This window comes from Crinia signifera, chromosome 9 (genome assembly GCF_055691185.1).
Source record: "Crinia signifera chromosome 9, ASM5569118v1, whole genome shotgun sequence".
NCBI lineage: Eukaryota > Metazoa > Chordata > Amphibia > Anura > Myobatrachidae > Crinia > Crinia signifera.
Window position 1 is genome coordinate 116047171 of NC_139225.1, and position 24238 is coordinate 116071408.

A 24238-nucleotide genomic window follows, 5' to 3' on the forward strand; every position below is an offset into this window, starting at 1 on the left:
TTGGGCGCTCATTTATCAACAGGTGATAAAACTCTCTGTGATTGATAAAACATGTTGCGTATGATACATTGTGGTCCAGCCATTCAGGTCCTGACTCTCATGAGTTTAAAAAAATGTCAGTTGGGAACTGATTGGCTGGTGCATCATTTATCATACGAAACACGGGTACTTGTGGAGTATCACGGCTCCCATCGTATGGCATCGTATGCCATATGTAGTGGCATACGATGGCATACGATGCGATGCGATGTTTTACCGATTTTTGAGCATTTTTGCTCAAAAATCGTATGCCATCGCATGGCATCGTATGCCATATGTAGTGGCATACGATGTCATACGATGCGATACGATGTTTTACCGATTTTTGAGCAAAAATGGTGAAAAATCGGTAAAACATCGCATGGCATTGTATGCCATCGATGCGATACGATGTTTTACCGATTTTTGAGCCATTTTAGCTCAAAAATCGTATGCGATCGCATCGGATGCCATACGATGGCATCCGATGCGATGCGATGGCACCCGATTTTGCACTGAAATGCATCAGAATGCATTGAAATGTGTATTAAAGTAGTGAAATGCCCCCAAATGCCATTTTTCATAGTGCACCACCACCACTATCAACGTCAACCCGAAGCGTGGCGAGCGCAGCGAGCCCGCGAGGGGCGGCGGTACGCGTCCTACGACCTTTTCATACCCCCACTATCCACGTCGGTGTGGAGTTGAGAATAGAATAGTGTGGCGAGAGCAGCGAGCCACCGAGCCCGAAGCGTGGCGAGCGCAGCGAGCCCCGCGAGGGGACGCGGATACCTGTAAAGCCCGCGAGGAGACGCATATAGCTGTGAAGGTATCCGCGTCCGCTCGCCACGCTTCGGGCTCGGTGGCTCGCTGCGCTCGCCACACTATTCTATTCTCAACTCCACGCCGACGTGGATAGTGGGGGTATGAAAAGGTCGTAGGACGCGTACCGCCGCCCCTCGCGGGCTCGCTGCGCTCGCCACGCTTCGGGTTGACGTTGATAGTGGGGGTGGTGCACTATGAAAAATGGCATTTGGGGGCATTTCACTACTTTAATACACATTTCAATGCATTCTGATGCATTTCAGTGCAAAATCGGGTGCCATCGTATGGCATCCGATGCGATCGCATACGATTTTTGAGCTAAAATGGCTCAAAAATCGGTAAAACATCGTATCGCATCGATGGCATACGATGCCATGCGATGTTTTACCGATTTTTCACCATTTTTGCTAAAAAATCGGTAAAACATCGTATCGCATCATATGACATCGTATGCCACTACATATGGCATACGATGTTATCCGATGTTTTACCGATTTTTCACCATTTTTGCTCAAAAATCGGTAAAACATCGTATCGCATCGTATGACATCGTATGCCACTACATATGGCATACGATGTTATCCGATGTTTTACCGATTTTTGACCATTTTTGCTCAAAAATCGGTTAAACATCGTATCGCATCGTATGACATCGTATGCCACTACATATGGCATACGATGTTATGCGATGGCATACGATTTTTGAGCTAAAATAGTCAAAAATCGGTAAAACATCGCATCGCATCGTATGCCATCGTATGCCACATGCGATGCGATGCGATTTTTAGCATACGATCTGCATACGATGCAGGTCGTGGGAGCCGTGATACTCCACAAGTACCGGAAACACGTTTTAAATAGGTAAAACGTATTAATAAATGGTATCCTTGACAAGATGCCAAAAAAAAAAAAATGATCATCCATGTACAGATTTTTCAACACTAGAGTAATTGCTTTGCCTGTAATTAATAAGCCCTCTCAGTAGCATAAGTTCGTCCCAGTTGCCAGGAGGCAAGATAAACCTTGGTGTGCCCCAAATAGTTCAATCAGTAAGGTGTCTGTCTTCAGTAAGACAGGTCATGAGTTCTTACACAAGGTGTGATACTTGCAAAAATTATGTTTAGAATAAAAAATGACATCTATTATCCTGCTAGGAGGGAGATTCAGCCAGAAGCATACCTCCCAACTTTCATTGGTGGACCAGCGGGACCTTCGCGCGTGGCTGGGCCTCCCGAACAAAATTTCGAGGATGTGGCCTTCAAATCACGTCACACTGTGAGGCCGTGTCCCCATTTTGCTGCTGCACAGCATCTATTCCCCACTGACAAGCGGGTGGCTGCGGGGACTCCTCCCGTTGCCTGAAATAGAGAGAGTCAGTCTCCAGGAAAATGGCTACAATTATTAAGACCTCTTGTTAACCTAGTGCTAGTGAAGCACTTTGGTAACGCAACGCAGCATCACACGACCTCTTTTGTCCAATCAGCGAGTAAAGAGGCTCGCTGTGGATGAGTGGATGTACGTAACGAGTGTACGGAAACCGGAAGCGGCCTGCCTGGCGCATTATTAGTAGCTTGTGGCCGGCTTTGAGCTGTGACTGAGTGTGTGCCGTGTCCTGCTGTAGGGTGGGGTGTTATAATCTGATTTTTGTCACCGGATCGGCGCGACCCCACCAGACGTATGTGTATGTACCCCCGCGCTGCGACGCCAGAGAGACGCCCGCCAGCGCCAGGCTCACACCTGCATGCAGAGGCAGCAGCAGCGCACATGTGCCGCAGAAGGGGGCTGTTGTCCGTGTGAAATGGGGGGTTGTCGTGTTTCTGTCACTGGCCATAGGCAACCTGTGGCATTCAGCTGCTGTGGGACTACAGATCCCAGCATGGCCTGTGGGAACATGTTGTTACATGGCAGTCGGGGAGATGTGTGTACGTCATTCTATACCAGAGCACTGGCTTATTACATGCTAGCATAGCATGCAATTGCTTTTCCACATCTCTGGGGAGGTGCTGGGGTGATACTGTGCTGCTGGAATTCTGTATTAACATACTTATTATTATTATTTATAAGATGCCACATGTGTTTTGCAGCACCGTACAATGGGCATACGATAGAACAGTACAGGAAGACAACTTTAACATTATAGTAAATAAACAACAAAAATCTAGTACAGGTAACATAGAGAACCACCGCTTAGATGTAAGTAGTAGGAGAGCGCTGTATGTGAAATGTGAGAAGAGGATTTTTAGGGCCCTGGTCTAAGAAGCTATCAATCTAGTGGGCAGGGCTGACAGATGACATGAGGTGCATGCAAGCAGTACTGTAGGTTGCCTGAAGGCAGGTTGTAAGCAAAAGCAGATGGTCAAGGCTTGAGGCCGGGGCTTGGAGTAGCAGCCTCAGGACTAGGTTCAGTGCCTGTTTGAAGCTTTGCAAGGTCAGGGAGAGTCTAATGGAGCGGGAAGCATGTTCTACTGAGGGAGTGCAGCAGTTCAATCTTGAACTCCAGCATGGGAAGCGGGATATTAGGGTATAGGAGAGGCGATGGTCATCGGCCGACCGTAGCAGGCCGGAGGGAGTATGAAGGGAGATGAGGTTTGAGATGTCGGACAGTAATCAAGAATAAGTTGGGAATTCTGTAAATGACCCATGTCACATTATTTAGACAGTAAAAAAATTGTCAATATATATTTAAAAGTTGACCGTTCATGAATTTGACTTTTTTTTTTTTTTGCATATAAACTTTTCCCACTTCGCAGTTAGTTGTCGGATGAAGACGGGTTCTAGGATGTGGCATGAAGCTCGGAAACACGAGCGGAAGCTTCGGGGGATGATGGTGGATTATAAGAAACGGGCAGAACGCCGACGGGAGTACTATGAAAAAATTGTAGGTGATATTGTTCATGTATCATTATGATTCTCAGAAATCGCAGGTTCTCGTACTCCGGACCCTACAAAGGTCACCCAGCGAGTGCTCTGTGTATCACCAACTGTCGCTAAAAATCCACAGGTGATCTGTGTGGGGTCTTGAGGACAGTGACAGTCTGTGATGCATAGTGCACCTGTCCGGTGACCTGAAAGACATGACGCGTGGGGTCCTGAGGGGAGTGGTATGTGGCTCCAAAAGGGGATTCCGATGATCATTATACAGACATCGGAATCCCGACCGCGGGGGCGAGCATAGAGAACACCCTTGCGGGTTCGCTGCAATCGCCACAGGTTCTATTCTCCCTCTATGGACCCCCATGAGGGAGAATAGACTATCAGTCAGGTTCCTGTCTGTCGGGCGTTTTATAGTCAGGATTCCGATGTCTGTGTACGGACAGTTGGGACATCATACGGCACCTCTCCTGTGAACCACTGTTTAAATGAATTGATGTCTCATACCATAAACAAATGGTTTGAAATCTCTGTACACCGCATGAGACATGCTGTAAAGAGAAGTCTAGATGCGTGAGGGGCCACATTCAACAGACAGATGCTAAGCCTTGCATCAGGTTAACGCAGTCCGTAAATGGCTTCCTACACAGGCATGTAGCAGTCATCTGCAAACTACTTATGGACAGGCCTCATAATCTATTGCCTTTCAACAGATCGTTTTTGACCACGAGTTACTTACACCCATTTAGTCAAATCTATCACACCCAGTCATGTACAGTAACCAGGAAGGAGTTGTGTCCATAAAGATGTTGAGCGAGGACCACATATTGGGCCTAATTCAGACCTATCAGCAAGGCTGCAATTTATGCAGAAGGACAAAACCATGCAGGTGGGGCAGATGTAACATGTGCAGAGAGAAGTAGTTCTTTTTGGGGGGCTCGAACTGAAATCTAAATTTCAGTGAAAGAGTAAAGCAGACCATATTTACCGTGCACACATATGAAATACCCTCCCAAATCTAACTTTCTCTGCACATTGCATCTTCCTCACCTGCAGTGCAGCATGGTTTGTCCATCGATTGCGGCCCTTCTGCATGCGAGGAATTGAATGCGATAGGCGCTCCCTGTTGCCAGGAGGTGGTCCAACATAGAGATCATAGGTGCAGCACGTATGATCTCCTGGTCTGATCCGATGCGCACAGAACTGTGGTTTAGATGTTGGACACCTGATATTCCGGCAGATTTCTTTGCCCGATCCCCCGAAATCGGGCTCATATCGCATAGCGTATGGGGGGGGGGGGGCTTAATCCTAGCAAAACAGTCCTGTAGACAATGCACTATAGTTGCACCTTTTTATAATGTGTTATCTGATAGCTGCTAAGGTTTGATGTAATGTTCCATACTGTAAGAATATCCCCTGATAGAACTGCTGGCGAGTACACAGTGGAGGTTTGGATTTACCATCTCTCATTCTGTAAATAAGGTATCCAGCTATATTCTGTATAGACCTTTTAGGGTTTCCTTTGCATTGCTATACTGACTGCTGCATGTTTAAATGTGACCTTGAACCACTTCTGTCTTTGCTTACACAGAAAAAAGATCCTGCTCAGTTCCTTCAAGTTCATGGACGATACTGCAAGATCCACCTGGATTCCGCAGTGGCACTGGCAGCTGAGAGCCCTGTTAACATGTAAGCTTTCTGATAAGGGCTGGACTAAAATAACATATATCCGTGCATTACCTGAACACCGTCCTGATATCTTTTTCAGGATGCCATGGCAAGGGGACCCAAACAATATGATCGATCGCTTTGATGTCCGTGCCCATCTTGACTATATACCAGAATATAAACCACCTCTTCTAACAACTATGTGAGTAGTCAGTCGCTGAAGTGATATTTGTGATGTATGAAAACCTTTCCAGCTATCTTCCTTTCTGGATCCTCCCAGGGTAGCCAGACCATAGAATGCTTAGATTCCTTGGGCAGTATTCAATGAGAAACATTTGCTGTGTTTTATGGCGAATTTGGGGTTTTTTTCGCGTTGGACGGAGAATTTTAGTCTCAAAAAGTGAACCACCCTATTCAATGTGATATTTTTGCCGTCTTTCTAAGTGATGGTGGGTGGTGGTGTTATACCTCTATATCACTTCATGGGATATAGAGGTATAAACTCTATTACATTCCTACACATTACATATCTATATACATTCCTATTGACATCAATAATGCTGCCTCCTCTAATCTGCTTGACCTTACCACCTCCTTTGGACTTTCTCAATGGACCTCCACCCCCACTCATAATCTTGGACACTCCCTTGACCTAGTCTTCACCCACCATTGTAATCTCTCTGATTTCTCTAATTCTTCCTTCCCACTCTCTGACCACAATCTGCTCTCTTTCACCCTCTCATCCTCCCCTCTCCCCTCATTGCCAAGACCCACAGTCACCAGACGTAACCTCCGGTCTCTTGACCCTACTGTCCTGTCTTCCCTGGAGACTTTCCTCTCTCCTCTTTCAACCATGACCTGCCCCAACCAGGCTGCCTCTTTCTATTTCTCTTCTCTCACCTCTGCTCTCGACTCTGTAGCCCCCTCCACACTGTCCCCCTCCGACGCTCTAAACCACAACCCTGGCACAACAAAATAACACGATTCTTGCAAAAATGTGCACGCTCTGCTGAACGCCTCTGGAGGAAATCTCACTCTCTGGCAGACTTCCTCCATTTCAAGTTTATTCTCTCCTCCTACAGTGCTGCTCTCTCCTCTGCCAAACAATCTTTTTTCAAATCTCTCATCTCTTCCCATTCCTCCAATCCCCGACGTCTCTTTGAAACTTTCAACACTCTACTTCGCCCTGCACCACCCCTCCTCCCTTCATCCCTCACTGCCACTGACTTTGCCTCCTTCTTCCTCTCTAAAATTGAGATAATCCGACATGATATCTCCTCCCATACCCCCTCTGCTGCCAACCCACCCCAATCATCCTCCCCTCCCAACTACCCCACTCTGTCATCCTTCTGCCCTACTACAGCTGAGGAAGTCCGCTCCCTCATCTCATCCTCTCCCCCCTCTACCTGTCCCTTGGACCCTCTCCCCTCCCGTCTCCTCAGTTCCCTCTCCCCCACTGGCTGCTCCCACCTTGCTCACCTCTTTAACCTATCTCTTTCTACTGGCATCTTTCCCTCACCCTTCAAACATGCTCTGGTCTCTCCTATTCTTAAAAAACCAAACCTGGACCCTTTATCTCCCACAAGCTACCGCCCTATCTCTCTTCTCCCATTTGCCTCTAAAATACTAGAACGGCTGGTTTACAGGCGTCTCACCAGCTACTTGTCTGACCACTCCATCCTTGATCCCCTTCAATCTGGCTTTCGCCCACTTCATTCCACTTAGACTGCCCTAGTGAAAGTCACCAATGACCTGCTGTCAGCCAAATCCAAGGGTCACTTCTCCCTGCTTATCCTTTTGGACCTATCTGCTGCCTTTGACACTGTGGATAACCCTCTCCTCCTCCACACACTCCAAAACATTGGCCTCTCTGGCACAGTCTTCAACTGGTTTTCCTCTTACCTCTTCAACCGTTCCGTCTCTGCCTCTGGCTCTACCTCACCACCTTCTATCCTTCCTGTCGGGGTCCCTCAGGGTTCCGTCCTTAGCCCCCTTCTGTTCTCTCTGTACACCTCCTCTCTGGGTGCACTCATTAACTCCTTTGGCTTCCAATATCACCTCTATGCGGATGACACCCAAATCTACCTCTCCTCTCCTGATATGTCCCCCACTGTTTTCTCTCAGGTTTCCAACTGCCTCTCTGCCATCTCCACCTGGATGTCTGAGCGATTTCTAAAGCTGAATATGGACAAAACCGAACTCATTATCTTTCCCCCACCCAGAGCTATGCCCCCTACTAATATCTCTATCACTGTTAACAACACCATCATCTCTTCCGTTCCCCAACTCCGCTGCCTGGGTGTCACTCTTGACTCCTCCCTCTCCTTTGCACCCCACATCCAAGCCCTGGCCCATTCTTGCCGGTTCCAGTTACGCAACATTGCTCGCATCAGGCCCTTTCTCTCACAGAGTGCAACTAAGCTGATCATGCACTCATTGGTCATCTCACGGCTTGACTACTGTAATGCTCTCCTCACCGGCCTCGCTCAATCCCAACTGGCTCCTCTCCAATCTGTCCTCAATGCTGCAGCCAGGCTTATCTTCCTCTCCCGCCGCTCTAATTCTGCCACTACCCTTCAACAAAATCTGCACTGGCTCCCATTCCCCTACAGAATCCTCTTCAAACACCTCACACTCACATACAGGGCCATCTCTAATTCCATTGCTCCATATATCTCTAACCTCATCTCCATTCATAAACCCTCCCGCCCTCTACGGTCGGCTGACGACTGTCGTCTCTCCTCCACCCTGATCACTGCTTCCCATGCTAGAGTACAGGACTTTGCCCGTGCTGCACCCCTTCAGTGGAACGCACTCCCTCGCTCCATAAGACTCTCCCCGACCTTGCAAAGCTTCAAACGGGCACTGAAAACTCACCTATTCATCAAAGCGTACCCTTCCACTGCATAAACCAGCTGGTTCTCCGACCCCTTACCTTTTTACATCCTGCTATCTAACCACCACCCACTTGCTTGCACCTCTTGTAATCTGTCTGTCTCCCCTTCCTACTAGATTGTAACCTCCTCCGAGTAGGGCCCTCTTCCCTCCTGTTGTCAAAGCCCTCTTCTCTTCACATTTCACTCACAGCTCTCCTATACTCAAACACTCAGTGACCATCTTCGTCCGCATACTCATCTCCATCATTGGCATCAAGCCTCTAGTATGTTGATTGAGTCCTCACTACTTATATCCAAGCTGTAATGTGTATTGAACTGTGGTGCTCTTTATTTTTACTGTATTTTTGTTATTTATTCAATGTTATGCCAAGCTTTGTCTTCCTGTATTGTTCCTTTGTACGGCGCTGCGAAACACTTGTGGCGCCTTATAAATAAAATTATAATAATAATATTCCCTTGTCTGGCCAAATATAGTGAAAACATTTTTTAAAAAGGGGAGAAACCTCACTATACCTGCAGAGAATAGACCGGGTTGTATTTGCTTGTGGCTGTAAATGCAGCAATCCGGCGTTGTATGTTCCGGAAGCCTGAGCTCCTTGGTTGAAACTGAGGTATCCATCTTAGTTCTGCAGACCTTTTGCAGGTATAAAAGGGGGTCCCCGTGTACACCAAAGGTGGAAGGTTGCTCAATGAAGAAAGATATAAAGGCAAATATTGGACTCAGCAGCTTCCTCATTATTTATTAGCACGTGTTAATTTATGTCCATTCCCCTCCCCCCCCCCCCCCCCCCCAGATCATCCGAACAAGAATCTGACGACCGAAAGTGTAACTATGAGCGTTACCGAGGGCTGGTTCAGAATGACTTTGCTGGAAGTAAGTATTCGCTTTCTGGAAATTTGAGTGAATCGTGTAAATATTTAGGCGTCACTTTTGGAAATAAACGGAGAATGTAACACGTTGCATGTACGGTGTAAAATTATAACCTTTTGCAATGGACACGTTTGATCTCGGAACATGGGGGAGGAGCCATTTTTGGAGTGCAGTTGTTGCCAACCTCGGTTCTAAGGTCTCCACACAGAATCATAAGTAAAAGAATTCGCTCCACCTGTGGATCTTTTAAAACGTGTCCGTGAATAATCTGTGAACCTGTCGGGTGACCTGGAAACTGTGAACTATTGGTGTTACTTGAGGGCCGACGCTGGGTAACTGCTGATTACTGAATTAGAATGTTAAATTTGTAAGAGAAATGTGAGCAGATTCTGTGAGTAACCGGTGCTGTTGGCACCTACTTACAGTGTATCTGTTGCTTGCTTACTGTGAATATGGGGTTTCGTCAGAAAACCTCATAATCGATAGACTTAGTGTACCTATCTGATGAAATCTTCCATAAGTTACTGTATCATACAGTAAATTGTATACTGGAGAGATCCTTGCTAACCATTGTTTTCTGTATGTGGATTATAATTTGTCCCTTACATTAAATAATCACATACAGAACACCAATATCTTATATATCAGGAGTCCTGTGTACGAAGTACAGGACAGTTGGTAAGGGTATCACTCAATATTTAATGTGTTTGGGTACATGTCTAAGTACTTTTTCCAATATTGCTTGAGTGCCGTCAGGTGGGGACTTTGACAAACCTTTGAATCATTTTACAGAGATTCTCAGTGGAACAAACGTGAGGGCTTTGGCTGTATGATTTAAGAACATTGCGAATGTATAATTCATAAGCAAAATGCTACCGCTCAATGCATTGTTCTTGGTCTCAGCAAGTCATCTTCAACATTTTTTTATTACATTTTTGTCCCAGTTCATTAAACCAAGAACTTACTTTATGCTACTGCCATAGCGATAGTGATTTGGGATGTGTGCAGGGTCTATTTTGGGCAAACATTATGCCTAAGGTGTGTATGGCTAGCGATGTATACAGACTGAGCGATTTATGCCCATCTAAGCAATTTTCAAGGGGGTGGAAGGCGGTCCATAGCAGGACCGTATGGAACGCCTTCCACCCCGTCACTCATCTCTTGGTAATACCAGCAGATGAGTGGTGGCCGCCGGCAATGACGTGGGAGAACGCATCCGTGTACACTGGGCGGCTTTTGAGCTGAAAGATGCTCAAATTACAAGACTGAGCAGCTTTCAGCTCAGTCGCCCAGTGCGAATGGACCTTTAGTGTTGAGGCTAGGCCAGAAAATGCTATTCAAATGTGTTTGGTTTCTTTGTCTTCCATGTGGTGTTTGTTGAGCTCTTGGGGCAAATGTAATGGGTTCCCCTTTGGCAAAGTTGCTGACTTGTCTGTGATATTGCACAACACTTTTGTTGGTGAGCTGCTCAATCAGAGGTGTGTCACTCAGGTGCCAAAAGGGAGGGGCAATTCTGTCTAGGAAAAAAAAACATTTGGTATCCCAATTGCACACTGAGTGAAACATAACTACATATTAATCCGATAATACAGAGATTTTGGTTGCGTATATCTGCAGATATAGGGCTAAGCCCCCAGGCCATACATCAAGGCCTCTCTGTCACTGGGGGTCCCTACTACTGGGTATGGGTCTGGGGTGTGGGCCCCCAACATGCCGACACAGGCGGAGTACTCCAGGGCAGCACACAAATGAAAATTAGTAGGGGTTAATAAGAAGCACATAGGTCCTATGTAGGGAAGTGAAGGTGTGATTAAAATACAAAATATATACAATGTGATAGGAAAAATAAGTGTTAATAAAGTGTTAGGGTGTGCTAACCTGGAGCAAACCAGCCCTACCAACACAGGGGGCACCACATTCCCAAACCCATCCCATAAGCAATAACATATATGTCTGGGCTTAATAGCCCAGTGTAAGGCCACATGATAATGGCTTATAACGTCTGAGAGCCAGCTTACCTGGAGATACCCCTGGCTTCTCCAATGGCACTCAGGTGTCAGCAATCCCTCCTAATGCTGACCCATCTATGCCTCTCTCAACTGCACAACACTTTTGTTGGTAAGCTGCTCAATCAGAGGTGTGTCATTCAGGTGCCAAAAGGGAGGGGTTATTCTGTCTAGGAAAAAAACATTTGGTATCCCAATTGCACACTGAGTGAAACATAACTACATATTAATCAGATAACACAGAGATTTTGGTTGCGTATATCTGCAGATATAGGGCTAAGCCCCCAGGCCATACATCAAGGCATCTCCGTCACTGGGGGTCCCTAATACTGGGTATGGGTCTGGGGTGTGGGCCCCCAACATGCCAACTGTGTCTGTGATATTGCATTGGATGTAAAGCAGCATTTTTTTTTCCTTAACTGTGAAGCCACACACACACACACACACACACACACACACACACACATCTTGCATTCATTTAAAAGTCAGTCGCAATTATTTAGCTCAAACTTTCCATGTCTTCTGAGGTTAGATTGCTCTGCTTCAATGTGTTTAGTTTCTATTAAAAGCTTCATCATGATTATATTCTGTAGAGTAATTTTAGTGGTTGAATCAGTCCTTATTCGATCCTGTTAAGGATCTGCTTTCAGAATTCATCACATGGTAGCCACAGGGACTCGCTCTGGTGGCCCTGCAGAATATATGTTTATTATAGGGCTGCTCTGTCCTTTCCCCCTAGTTTCTGAGGAGCAGTGTCTATACCAGATCTACATTGATGAGCTTTATGGTGGCTTACAGAGGCCGGGAGAAGATGAGAAGAAAAAGTAAGTGCCTCATGGTTGATCCATAGGTTCAGGTCGATCAAACTATAATCCTTTGTTTAGGGCACATTGTGTTGGTCATTCACTTAAATATGCTGCCAGTGTATCCGGATCTATTATTTCCTTTCTTAATGTTTTTACTTTTAAAGGAGCTCTTCCAACAAAGTAACATGGTAACAGAAAGTTGCCATCCCCATACTGATCCTTTTGAGCATTACGCCCACCCCCTCCTTGACCATCAGCCCCCTTATTATATTCCCTATGTTACGTTTCAGTTTGTAACCCCCTTTACCTCCCTACTCGGTCTCTTATGTGCAGGCTGTCCGAGAAGAAGGCCTCTATTGGTTACACCTATGAGGACAGCACGGTGGCTGAATTGGGAGAATCTCCTGAGAAAGGGGAGGATGAAGATTCTGATGATGAGAGTAAATCCGATGAAGATGAAGTCATCCCAGACATAGGTACTGATCTTCCAGCAATAGTGATCCCAGAGGGCCATACAGTCCCTTTATAACCATAGTCTCACTGATCGCATGTTCTCTGTTCTACTATAAAAACAGTTAATACAGAGTAAAGGGGCCCATACACGGTCCGTTAAACGGATCCGTTTGGGTCTTAATTAGCATGCATCGGATCGCATACCTAGTGCATGCCTAGTGCATGCAATGCGATCCGATACGATGTTTAGCTAGTACAAAAAGTATGTGCAGCACATACTTTTTGTACCGTACTATGTGATGCGCGGGAGCGCGCATCGCATAGTACAAAACGGACGGTCCGGGAACGGACCGTCTATGGGTACCTTAACTTAATTTTTCCTCTTCAGATGTGGAGGTGGATGTGGACGAGATCACAGAAGAACAAGTTGCTGATCTGAACAAGCAAGCGACCAGTTATGGGATGGCTGAGGGTGACTTTGTTAGGTGAGTAGGTTGCGGTAGGGGTATAGTCTCCAGTTATGTGCAGAAGCCCCCATAGATCAGCATTCTGCAACCCCATAATCCTATACATAAGGGAAACTTTGTCCATCATGTTGGTCAGACTGCCACGGTGATTGCAATAGATTTTTGATCGCAATCTTTAATTGGGGGAGCCCATACATCAGCGATAGTTTGGGCAATCATCACAAAATGGTCAAATGGCCCCAGTCCATCGCTAGTGTTCCCGCTGCGCCCTGCCCGATTTTTAAAGGGCAAAATGCGCCCTGCCCCTCTAGCAGCGCCCCAATAAATCAGCCTGCAGTCTGTCCCGCCGGAGTGCCTGGGCTGTCGCATCGCTGAAGGGGGCTTGCCCGGCCATGGCTACGTCCCGGCAGCTCAGTGACATAGTCATGGCCAGGCAAGCCCCCTTCAACTATGCGGCGCCCCTCCAGCGCCCTGCCTCATTTGGTTCCTAGAAGGAACACTACATCGCTGATGTATGACCATCTTAACCTGCACTGAGCATATATAATTTTTATTGCACACCTTATACCCCTTCCACATCTCGAATGCTGGGTTGCACCTTGGATTTGGAGTCTGTCCTGGGAGGGACCTGACACTTGCACTCTTGGCCGCTCACAGCGACCCGACTCATTGCTGGGTGGCTGAAGTCATCTGGGGGTCGGGCAAGGGGTATATAAGCCAATCTGTAACATAGGTACTTATGTATTAGCAGGGCGCCCATTACGTAGTTTGCGTAGTGGTGTATTGAGAATACCAATACACCACTATGCTGGCTACGTAAACTATGTAATTTACGTAACTGGAGCTGTGCAAATACATAATGGATCATATCTTCACTATCCACGTCCTACCCCCAGTATCCACGTGGGCGTGGAGTCAATTTTATAAAGTGTGGCGAGCACACACGGATATGTGTCCCCACGCGGGGCTCGCCACGTTTCGGGCTTGCTGCGATCGCCACACTTTATAAATTTAACTCCACGCCCACATGGATAATGGGGTATGACGGGGATATTGGGGATCTGATGTTGTTAGTGTGTGTGGTGCTTTATACTTGCATGTCCCAGGCGGCAGCGTTGCGCTCCCCCTCCTGTGTGCGCACGCGCCGATGCCAGATCCCCACTCCCCGATGTACGCAATTAGCGTAGTGCCGATGGGGGAGCAGGGAAACCATGTGATGCTCCCCCATCGACAATACTCTGAATTACGTACGCCGGACTGATGTGCCGCCCAGTAAGTACAAAGGCAGTATTAGCTGGGCACCCGGCTAGCTACGCTGACCACGTAGCCGGGTGCCCGGCTAATACATAAGTACTGTAACATGTTGTTTTTTATGGCGTCTGTCCCTTAACTGGTTTGCACAATTTTTTCCGGTTCAGTCCGTTACTATAATTATTGCCTGTTTTTAGATTATGATTTACCGTTGATGAGATGTTTTCTCAACCATGTGTCAGTTATTAATCTTTGGTGCTTATTTTATGTTTTCTAGAATGCTCCGCAAAGATAAGGAGGAATCTGAAGCAATAAAACACGCCAAAGCATTGGAGGAAGAGAAGGCTATGTACTCTGTAAGGATCTGCACCAAACAGCAGCTCGACGTGGCAGGGTTCATTGCAGCAGGCCTGATACCTTCAGCCAGTAACTTGCCCATCTCATTCCATATAAGCTGGGCTTGCCCCACTACACTTACCAAAACATGCCTTTCAACCCTTATTTTATTTTGAGTTGGTCCCAAAGTCGCCATCAAATGATAAAGTTATCCCTATATACTTCTAGGGACGCCGATCTCGGCGACAGAGGAGAGAGTTCAGAGAAAAACGACTAAAGGGGAGAAAAATTAGCCCTCCCAGGTAAAAAATAAAGTATATTTGGGTGTAATACCTAGTATATGTGATTGAAGCGTGAACTACATATATTCTTCATTTTACAGTTACGCCAGGCGAGACAGTCCAACATATGATCCCTATAGGCGGTAAGCAGGATTAGTTTTATAGTTTTTAACCTATAGATCCTATTGGTTTATTGTGTTGTGTAGTAGGTGGTCCCTAAGCTTCTTATTTCATTTTCCACAGGTCCCAGTCAGACTCTTCATCTGTTTCATGTTCCCGAACTCCAAGCCCAGGGCGAGAGGAGGCTATAACTTTTATAACCAGCTTTGGGGGCAGTGATGAGGAAGCTTCTGGTCCTGCAACCCAGACTCCTGCAGGCAGTAGCAGCAAACGGGCCCAACATACGCAGGCCCCTGGGACTTCTTCAGGTCGTAAAGAGGCCTCCCGGTCGGTAACTTTCGATTCTCCCCAGCCGTATGTCGTGTGGGTCGGCCTTTACGGGGGAGGGCGGGAGGCCCAGAGTCTTCTGCGTTAGAAGGGCCGGAATTCCCCAGCCGGTAATTGGAATGGGGCAGTAATACATTTTGTATACGGCCCTGCTGTTTCAATCATCCACAAAATCGTGCTGTCAGAGTTCTATGTAAAATAGGGCTGAATGATATACCCGCTTTTAATGACTTAGTTGGCTTTTTGAAACAGTTAGACCTTTTTTGTAATAGCTTTTTAAGGATAACCAACCGATAAGTTGAGACACGTCTGCTAGGTCACTGGATTAGACATACGAATAATGTCCTATTCGATTCCAAATGATTTTTGCACTTGTTTTTAATAAGAAATGTAGTTTTCTTCTGGATCGAAGCACTTACTAGACTCTTCACATTTCTAATACTGAATTGATCCGTTATATCAGTCTGTTCCTTTTCCTTTAACATGCATTTCATCAAAATACGGTTTCCAAAGTATCTAAACTATATTAAACTTTTAGATTATTTTTATCTTAATTAGAACATGTCTGAATAAAAATCACCATGATGGTTCTCTCTAGACTCATGACTGCTCTGTGATTTGATAGTATCTTTTCTATTTTCTACTTTTTAAACTTTAGACGAAGGTCTTCCTCTTCATCTTCTACTTCATCTTCCTCAACATCTTCGAGCTCCAGGACATCCTCCAGGTCCAGATCTAGTTCAAGATCCAGACGAGAGAGCTACAGGCGTAGATCTGGTTCCCGTTCACGGTCCCGGAGATATTCTCGCAGCCCTGTAAGACGTTATTCTGGAGGAGGAGGGACAAGAGACAACAGAAAGTATTCTAGGTCCAGGTCATCGGACCGTGATAGATATTATGGAGGGAGACGGCGAACTCGGTGAGTTGCAGTTCATACCACAAGGATCCGACTGTCACCTTGTTTACTTTCTTCAGGGTCTAGAAGCTAATTATGTTCTCATTCACTCTGGTGCGGAGATTGGATCTTCATATTTTATTATTTTTTTTCTGTAGAAGCCGCTCACGGTCACCTGACAAATATGGCCGTGGTGGTGGAAGGAGCGGTGGGCGTCCACAAGGCAGTAGTCAAAGCAGCCTTTCCAGGAGTCCTTCTCCAAATAGAGAAAGAGGGTCAGGAAGGACTGTATCCCCAGCACTGGTGGAACGATTGAAAAGGTAAAACCAATATCTACCCTAGACAAGGGATCTACAGCAAAAAGATACAGCCATTAGGTCGACACCATTAGTTCGACATGGAAAAAGGTCCACACTACCATTAGGTCGACATGGGTTTTTTCACCTTTTTTTTTACCCAAATGTCGACATGGACACAGTTTGAAGTGAACCGCAGCCCCTCGCTTCGCTCGCTATGCTTCGGGCACACTATTTTATTCTCACACCTCGCCCTAGTGGATGGTAGGGCATGAAATACCGCTTGTCAGCACATGTCGGCTCAAAACAGTGGAAAAACCCATGTCGACCTTTTGACTGTCGACCTACGGTAGTGTCTACCTTTTTTGCATGTCGAACTAATGGTGTCGACCTAATGGCTGTCTATCTTTTTGCTGTAGACAAATAGTCCGGATCACCTGGGTAGCGCACTGTTCAGGAGCAATGTAGGAATTTTTTTTTCTTAGAAGCCAGTTAACTAGGAAAACGTGTTAACCTATCAACCACATTTGTATTTTCAGTTAAAGGAATAAAAGTGGTTTGAGAGAGGGGTGTGATCATGTAAACTTTACATCTTGCTAAATATGCGTAGCGCAACGTCAGCCCTAAATATGATGAATGGGAGACCTTTTTTATGTAATTTAATGTAATAGTTAAATGAAATGCTGTACAGGGTGATGAATAAAGAAAGAACAGATAATAGATTGGTATGAAGAATGAATGAGTTGGAAATTGTTATAGCGTGAGGAAATCTCTTGCGAGTCTAATCTCTTTTTGTCTTACTCCACTAGGCCTGAACTTGCAGTTTGCAGAGAAAGTGGATCAGCCAAAGTCAGTAAGAATTTTACCGCCTTGTTGATTCACGCAGGATGCGGTGTTTGTGGCTAGCGGGCAGGGCGTGCATTGTATATATGACCTAGCAGAATTCCACCTCTATAAAGAGCTGCCTTGTTTATCGTAGGCGGTTGTAAACCAAACATGGACATTCAGAAGTGAGCTAGCACTTAGTATTGTTTTCATCAACAGTAGTTGTTACTAAAGTTCAATGTTAGAAACATAACATGATGTAACATAATAGTCTTGAGTAAAGAAACAAAAGCGATGGAATTTGCTGCACTATGTAAGAAACTGTTTAATAAATACATTTGCATTGTATTTGCTCAGCAATTGAGCATCACCCGGTGGTAATAGACTAAGTATTGTTAACCATTCCCTCTCCAGGCTTTATTTTATATGCTGGTAATGTAACCTATTTCGTTTTTAACCAGTGTTTTTCCCCTTGCAGTGTTCTCCTGTGTAACTCATGCCTACACCCTCCCGGATATTATGGTTGCCACCCCTGCTCATGCCTCAAATTTGTTCATTATTTCTAGACTAAGTTGACTCCACAAGAGAAGCTGAAACTCCGTATGCAAAAAGCCCTAAACAAGCAGTGTGAGTATTTTTAGGACAATGCAAAGGAGTGTTTTTGTTGTAACTACTGTATGATATTAGATTCTGTGGCCACATTGTCACACAACATCGTTTGGAACTTCTGGTCATAGCTGTATTATAAATTTGTGCAGTTGTTGTTTTGGCACTAAGGCCAGTGATGTACTCCAGCATAGCACTCTATATAGCGTTCTGTTTGTGCAAGAGATCTGGGTCATCTACAGGTCTCACTTAAAATGATATGGCCTGTTACAAACACATCGCCATGCTTCTCTGCTGTTGAACTACACATTCCAGCATGCCTTGCATTGGTTTCAGCATGACCAAATAGCAAAACTAAGGCAAGGCATGCTGATGTGTAGTTAATCAACAGCTGGAGGGTTGATTATTGTCCACGCCTGGGACAGAGTAAACAGTGACAGAGCACTACATGTTTTAATAAGATCTGCTGTGCTTTACAGTTATTGCTTTTTGTCCTCCTGTATTTCTTGCATTTCATGGAATGTCAGCACTGACTAGTCAGGGAATTATATAGTCATTGGGCCATCAGTTGCTAGACATTCTTTCTGTGGGTCTTCGTATATAGAAGTGTAGGTTAAGGTGCATACACACTAGAGCAGGCATTCCCAACCACGGTCCTCAAGGCACACCAACAGTGCAGATTTTTGTGATATCCAGGCTTCAGCACAGATGGTTTAATCAGAATCCCTCAGATACTAATTAAGTCACCTGTGCTCAAGCCTGGATATCTACAAAACCTGCACTGTTGGTCTGCCTTGAGGACCGTGGTTGGGAATGCCTGCACTAGAGCCAGGCATGGCCAAACTGTGGCCCTCCATGCTGTTATGAAACTTCACATCCCAGCATGCCTTGCCATAGATTTAGCATTCACCAATAGCAAAACTGTGGCAAGAGCAAGACATGATGGGACTTGTAGTTTCACAACAGCTGGAGGGCCATAGTTTGGCATCGTCAGCTATTCCCTTAAACCGCTGGGCAAACGATATAGTGCATACACAGTGACTATCATTCAATGACGTCATCGAGTCCCCGCTCCGTTCATGCAGTTGAGCTGCATGTACGAGGGGGTTGTTCACACCCTGTGGGAGTAGAGTACACACTGGCCAATATTAGAAGTTATATTGTTCAGAACGGTGGTCATTAAGTAATCAGGCGGCTGTGTTTTATATGTAGTTATTTGATAGAAGTGCTGGTGTGTTAGAAACGGTTATGTCACTTTAAGCCATGTGACCGGGGTTCAAATGCTGCAATATTCTTTATGTCCTGGTCATATTCATGTGGCCTTTGCTATGTTTGCAGACAAAGCGGATAAGAAGGCGGCTCAGGAGAAGATCATTCAGCAAGAGAATGAACGCCAGGTAGCTCTCCAACAGGCCAATCACATTGCCCTGTACATCGTAGTTTGCTTATGTATGATAGTAAGCTATATACAGTCATAGGAAACCCGATTATTCTTTCATTCTCCAGGAACGTGAAGATGAACTGCGAGCCATGGCGAGGAAGATCCGCATGAAGTGAGTGAAGTCCACTCTCATTGTACGGAACCAGTCTGTAGTTGGACCTCACTATCGGTCTATGGAATAAAGAGATAAAGTAGGGGTGTATTTTCCATTGATTGAGGATATTAATTTCGGGTGCAATGGTTTAGTTGAGGCTGGCTTGGTACACATGTAATAGATTTGGGGATACACTAGAGGAAAACCTCTATTTTGAAAGCTTTTTGGTTGTGACCAAGAACTTGCTTTGACTACTGTAAGGCAAAGATAACCCAAACCAATCTATCCTGCAGAGAGCGGGAGCGACGGGAGAGAGAGCGCGACGAGTGGGAGAGGCACTATACTAGGAGCCGATCGCCATCACCAAGACACAGTGAGTGGATGGGGCTCATCCCCGAGTTTTACAGACATCAATGCATTTATTATTACTAGAGACAGGATTATATATATTTGCATATGCATTTGCATATTTTGCCCATAATCTTTGGTTATTGCATATTTTACCAAAAATCTAGTGATGGTGCATATTTTAGGCCCTGCCCTCTTCCCACCCACGAGTCACAGCACTGCTTTGCTCTGCTGCTGCTGGCCAGGTAGTAGTAGAGTGTGCAGGCTGGGGCAATATGTGCGCAGTGTGGGGAACCTTGTATGTACGATATGTCTGACACTGCTCTAGGCTGCCAATCCATGTTGATAAAAGTCAGTCGGAGGGGATGCCATTACGAAGCTCCTGAACCTTTGCCTGCCCCTGGCCTGGGACTTTGCACCAAGAGACAGACTTCTGCAGCAGAGGAGGGGGGCGGAATGGTTGTGACATCACGCGGTGTGGAGGAATTGCCGTGTCACAGTGAGTATGCGGCGCAGGGAGGAAGCCTTCCACTGCGCCGCCCTGACACACTATGCTGACATTTGATCCATCGGCGCTGGAGATGAGGGTCCATGTAGTTGATGCAAGAAGAGCTTTGGATGCTGCAGTATGCTGTAGCAGCCAGCATACTGACATCTGCAGATGCTGTGGCCTATTTTTGAGGTTTATTTGCAACTAATTTTATACTGATTTTTAAATAAATAAGTTAAAAATTACTTTTTTATTGTTTAATGTAGCATATTTTAACACTTTTCATGCATATTTTAAGTATTTTTCATGCATATTTGCATGCATATTTCAAGCTTTTTATGTTGCATATAATCCTGTCTCTAATTATTACTTTGCTTATTTGTACTACTTAAGAATCCACTGAAACTGTGGATACTGAATAACGTAAATGTCCGCTAGCTTTATCCATAATGTGTAGCACACCAATCTTCATTTGGGAGTGACTTGTTTAATCTGTGTTCCGTAAAAAAAACATTGTTGTAATAATTCTTCTTATGCAGGTCGGGAGTACAGCTCTTCCAAAAGGTAAGCGAGCCATTGCCCTTCCCCAACTCAATTATACTATCTTGTGTTTAACATATTCATTGACTGCTACATGGGTGGCACAGTTAGCACAGTGAGTAGTATTTCTGCCTCACAGCCCCGAGGACTTCCAGATAAAGGCATTATCTATGTGCAGCATGTATGTTCTTTCCATGTCTGTGTTGGGTCTATGGGGGGGGTGCTCATGGAGTAGATAATGTTCTATGGGGGGGCACTAATGAAATATACAGGGTTCTATGGGAGCGGGTGTGGTATAGCTCACAGACCATGTCTAGTTAAACAGTCAATAGGTCAACACCAAAAGTCAAGGGCCCCCATACACTACAATTTGGGCCCGATTCTGGTGGATTGGGCCAATAAATCAGGTGATATCGTCTCAAAATGCATGTGTGTGACATCCGATGCGCGGCCCAGTGTGCACCAGTTCGGAGCCGGAGATCATGCATGCGGAGCGCAAGATCTCTGGGTCGGACTCCCTCCCAGCGGCTGGAGGGGAATTGGAATTGACTTTTCCAATGGGAGAGTGTATGGAAACCCTTTTTCGACATGCATTATTCTGACAGTGACAAAAGGAACTTCAATGGTAAAATGTCGACATTGAAAATCAATGTGTACAGGGACACCTTATAAGTTTACCACGTCCCCAGCTTTAGGCACGGGACACTATTCTATTCCCTATATGTCCAGTGGGATGGTAAAAGTATGAATGAGTTGCTTTTAATTAAAAAAAAAAAGTTGGTTGGGATATTGGAGGTTATTCTGATTTGATCGTTCCCCTGCATAAGCATTTATGCGCATGTGCAGCTGCATGGTGAACTGCTTGTTCGCACCTAGCAGTGTGGGTGACTGGCTGCACCCATGGGAACGCCCAGTGTTTTCATGGGCGTTCCCACGTAAAGGTGCCCTTGTCACGGGTGTGAGGGATGGGCAGGACAACAGCTGCCCACCCGCAGATGTAGGACACCAGAAAGGTCTTACATCTGCGAGCACTGTAGAAATCATTCGATGGTCGGTGACCATTGAATGATTTCCTCCCCGCACGCAAGCGGCGAATGGATGTTTTACGCTAAACTCGGCGTGCAAAGGGGGGTGGCGGCTACTCGAGTTGGTGGTGTTTAAACCACACACAAAGCTGCAGATTTGCATGTGGACCAGAATAAGGTCCTTTTGAGTGTATTGACATGTCTAACTGTTGGTGTTGCTCTATTGACTAGATATTGTCAGCCTTCTGGAACCCATGGGGTTGACACATCCCTGCAGGGAGACTGAGCACACATGAACATTCTTTCCAGTATGTGTTAATAGGCCTAAAATCTATAATAATAATAATAATAATTATTAAAAAAAAAATTCCTTCTCAAATGGACAAAAAACATGTGCACTGCAGGTGGGGCAGATGTTACTTGTGCAGAGAGAATTAGATTTGGGTGGGGTTTTACTTCAAAGGGAGATCTATATTGCAGTGTAAAAATAATGCAGCCAGTATTTACCCTGCACAGAAACTAAATAACTCAACCAAATCTAATTCTCACTGCACATGTTACATCTGCCCCCCTGCAGTGCACTTGGTTTTGTCCATTTGAGAAGGAATTTGCCTTTGGTCCTTATTCTGGTTCACAGAGTCCTGTGGTATACACTTGCACACAAGGAACATAGTATTAAGTGTACTTAATAAAAATGCATCATCGCACATACACCTTACAGTTTAGAATCTCTACTTTAAATCCTGCCATTGCCTGCTACCATGTAGAGGGTCTGCATTTTGACAGTGCTGCAGTGTATGGTTTAATTATGGTTCTGTCTTTAACAGGAGGTCACGCTCTAGATCCAGGAGTCCCCATCATCGGCATTAACCGTCCAAGTTTCACAATGATTTAGTTCTTGTATTATATTGTCTGATATAATCAGAATGACTTTAGCCAGGGTCTAGTTGCTCCATTCGGTGGGGCACAAGATACACCATAGGAAAGCGTGTTCCATGAAACTCCTGTCATCTGCACCCAGTGGAGACTGCCATCTGTTGGGCTGAACAGTGCCACCTAGTGTTTCTCTAGGTGTCGGACATCCGTGGTACTCAAAACAGTAGTTTCCATAGTGCGCTACCTAAGGGCACTCATTGTCTACAGGAAGAAAGGAGTCCTTTTTAGTACATTGGGTGGGTTGTTTCACATGGGCACAATGTTGGTCTATTCTCTGATTATTTTTCCAGGTGCCATAAGTATGACTATTATTATTATTTTTTTTTTTTTTTTTGGTACTATTGACCACTTATTAGCAGGTGGCACTTCAAAATGCCAATGATTCATCTGGTGTGGACCTATTGTGACTTGTCTTGTACAGTAGTTGTGAAATGACTGGCAGTGTCTGTGGGTATAGATGCGCACACAGGTTTTTTTGTTTTTTTTTCCCCTTTCCTGGGTCCTTTATGGGGTTTATCAGTAATTGTGTAATCTCACTGCTGTATGAATCTGTGATACCATGCTAGAATAACAAAGTGATTCAATCTAATAACTCTAATGATGTGATGTAATGGCTGACCATTATTTTTGTGCGTGAAATATTCTTGAAAAGTTTCCAATAGATCAGTGTTGGCTAACCTTGACACTCCAGATTTTGTTGAACTACACATCCCAGCATGCCCTGCTACAGTGTTACTATTTGGCCATGCTAAAACTGATGAAGGGCATGCTGGGATGTGTAGTTTACCAGCTGGAGTGTCAAGGTTAGCCATCACTGCATTAGATTGTTCAAATAACGATCTGCAGTCACAGATAGTGGATTGTATATTATAGCATATTGCCACTTACGTCAATTATTTTACTGTACATGTAAATAAATTTTGTTTTCTAATGAATTAAGTCCTTTGGGTTTTTATTTATTAACAGCTAATTATATAGCAAACCCAATATTTAAACAATCACGTCAGTCCCTGCCCCAGTGGAGCTTACAATCTGTATTCCCTACCACATGTACGCGCACAAACATTCATTCTAGGGATAATTTTGTTGGAAGCCAATTGACCTACCAGTATATTTTTGGATTGTGGGAGGAAACCGGAGTACCTGGAGGAAACTCACGCAAGCACGGGGAGAATATATAAACTCTGCACGGGGAATGACCATGTGATGTGAGGCAGCAATGCTAACCATTATACCATCCGTGCTGCCCTAAATGTGGAATGGATTATTCTACCACCTCATACGCATGTTTTTTGTCTGCTCTTTTATACTCTTGAGAATTCATATACTCTCCTGATGAAGTTATTTTACCAGCTCTTACTAATCTATTCACCATGAGGGATCTTAGGGTGGCAGCCATTGGTCCTGGGATTCCATAGTGCTGGACCCAGCATGCTGCACAGTATCGATGTGATACATTGCAGGTGCTAAGCGATATCTTATGTGCAGTCTGTCTGACTCCGATGCGCACAGGGCCGTGGTCAGATGTCAAACGCTTGCATTTTT

The 24238-nt window shown here is 45.3% G+C and overlaps 1 protein-coding gene across 3 annotated transcripts; it reads left to right on the forward strand.

Annotated features, from left to right (window-relative positions):
* The first annotated feature begins 2339 nt into the window (after positions 1-2339).
* On the forward strand, positions 2340-23628 carry CLASRP (CLK4 associating serine/arginine rich protein). Of its 3 annotated transcripts, none has more exons than XM_083159564.1 (21): positions 2340-2358; positions 3594-3721; positions 5306-5403; positions 5483-5584; positions 9074-9153; positions 11896-11980; positions 12296-12438; positions 12804-12900; positions 14411-14489; positions 14698-14771; positions 14852-14893; positions 14994-15197; positions 15856-16116; positions 16251-16412; positions 17198-17237; positions 17780-17840; positions 19158-19216; positions 19326-19372; positions 19648-19727; positions 20732-20756; positions 22585-23628. In XM_083159564.1, exons 1-21 carry the CDS (start codon positions 2349-2351, stop codon positions 22625-22627), a joined length of 1920 nt encoding a protein of 639 aa, XP_083015690.1. In that variant the 5' UTR covers positions 2340-2348; the 3' UTR covers positions 22628-23628. The 3 variants fall into 3 exon arrangements, 2 of the variants coding, with proteins under 2 accessions (XP_083015690.1, XP_083015691.1); XM_083159565.1 differs by lacking the exon at positions 2340-2358 and adding an exon at positions 2366-2524; XR_014460736.1 differs by lacking the exons at positions 19648-19727; positions 20732-20756; positions 22585-23628 and having other exon boundaries at positions 17198-17241; positions 19326-19345.
* Positions 23629-24238: the final 610 nt, after the last annotated feature.

What these genes read in the sequence shown, in the direction of transcription:
- CLASRP (XM_083159564.1), top strand. An exon ending in GGAGAAGATGAGAAGAAAAA is followed by an intron (nt 11,981 to 12,295) that starts GTAAGTGCCTCA and finishes TCTTATGTGCAG; the next exon opens with GCTGTCCGAGAAGAAGGCCT. An exon ending in GGTCGTAAAGAGGCCTCCCG is followed by an intron (nt 15,198 to 15,855) that starts GTCGGTAACTTT and finishes TTTAAACTTTAG; the next exon opens with ACGAAGGTCTTCCTCTTCAT.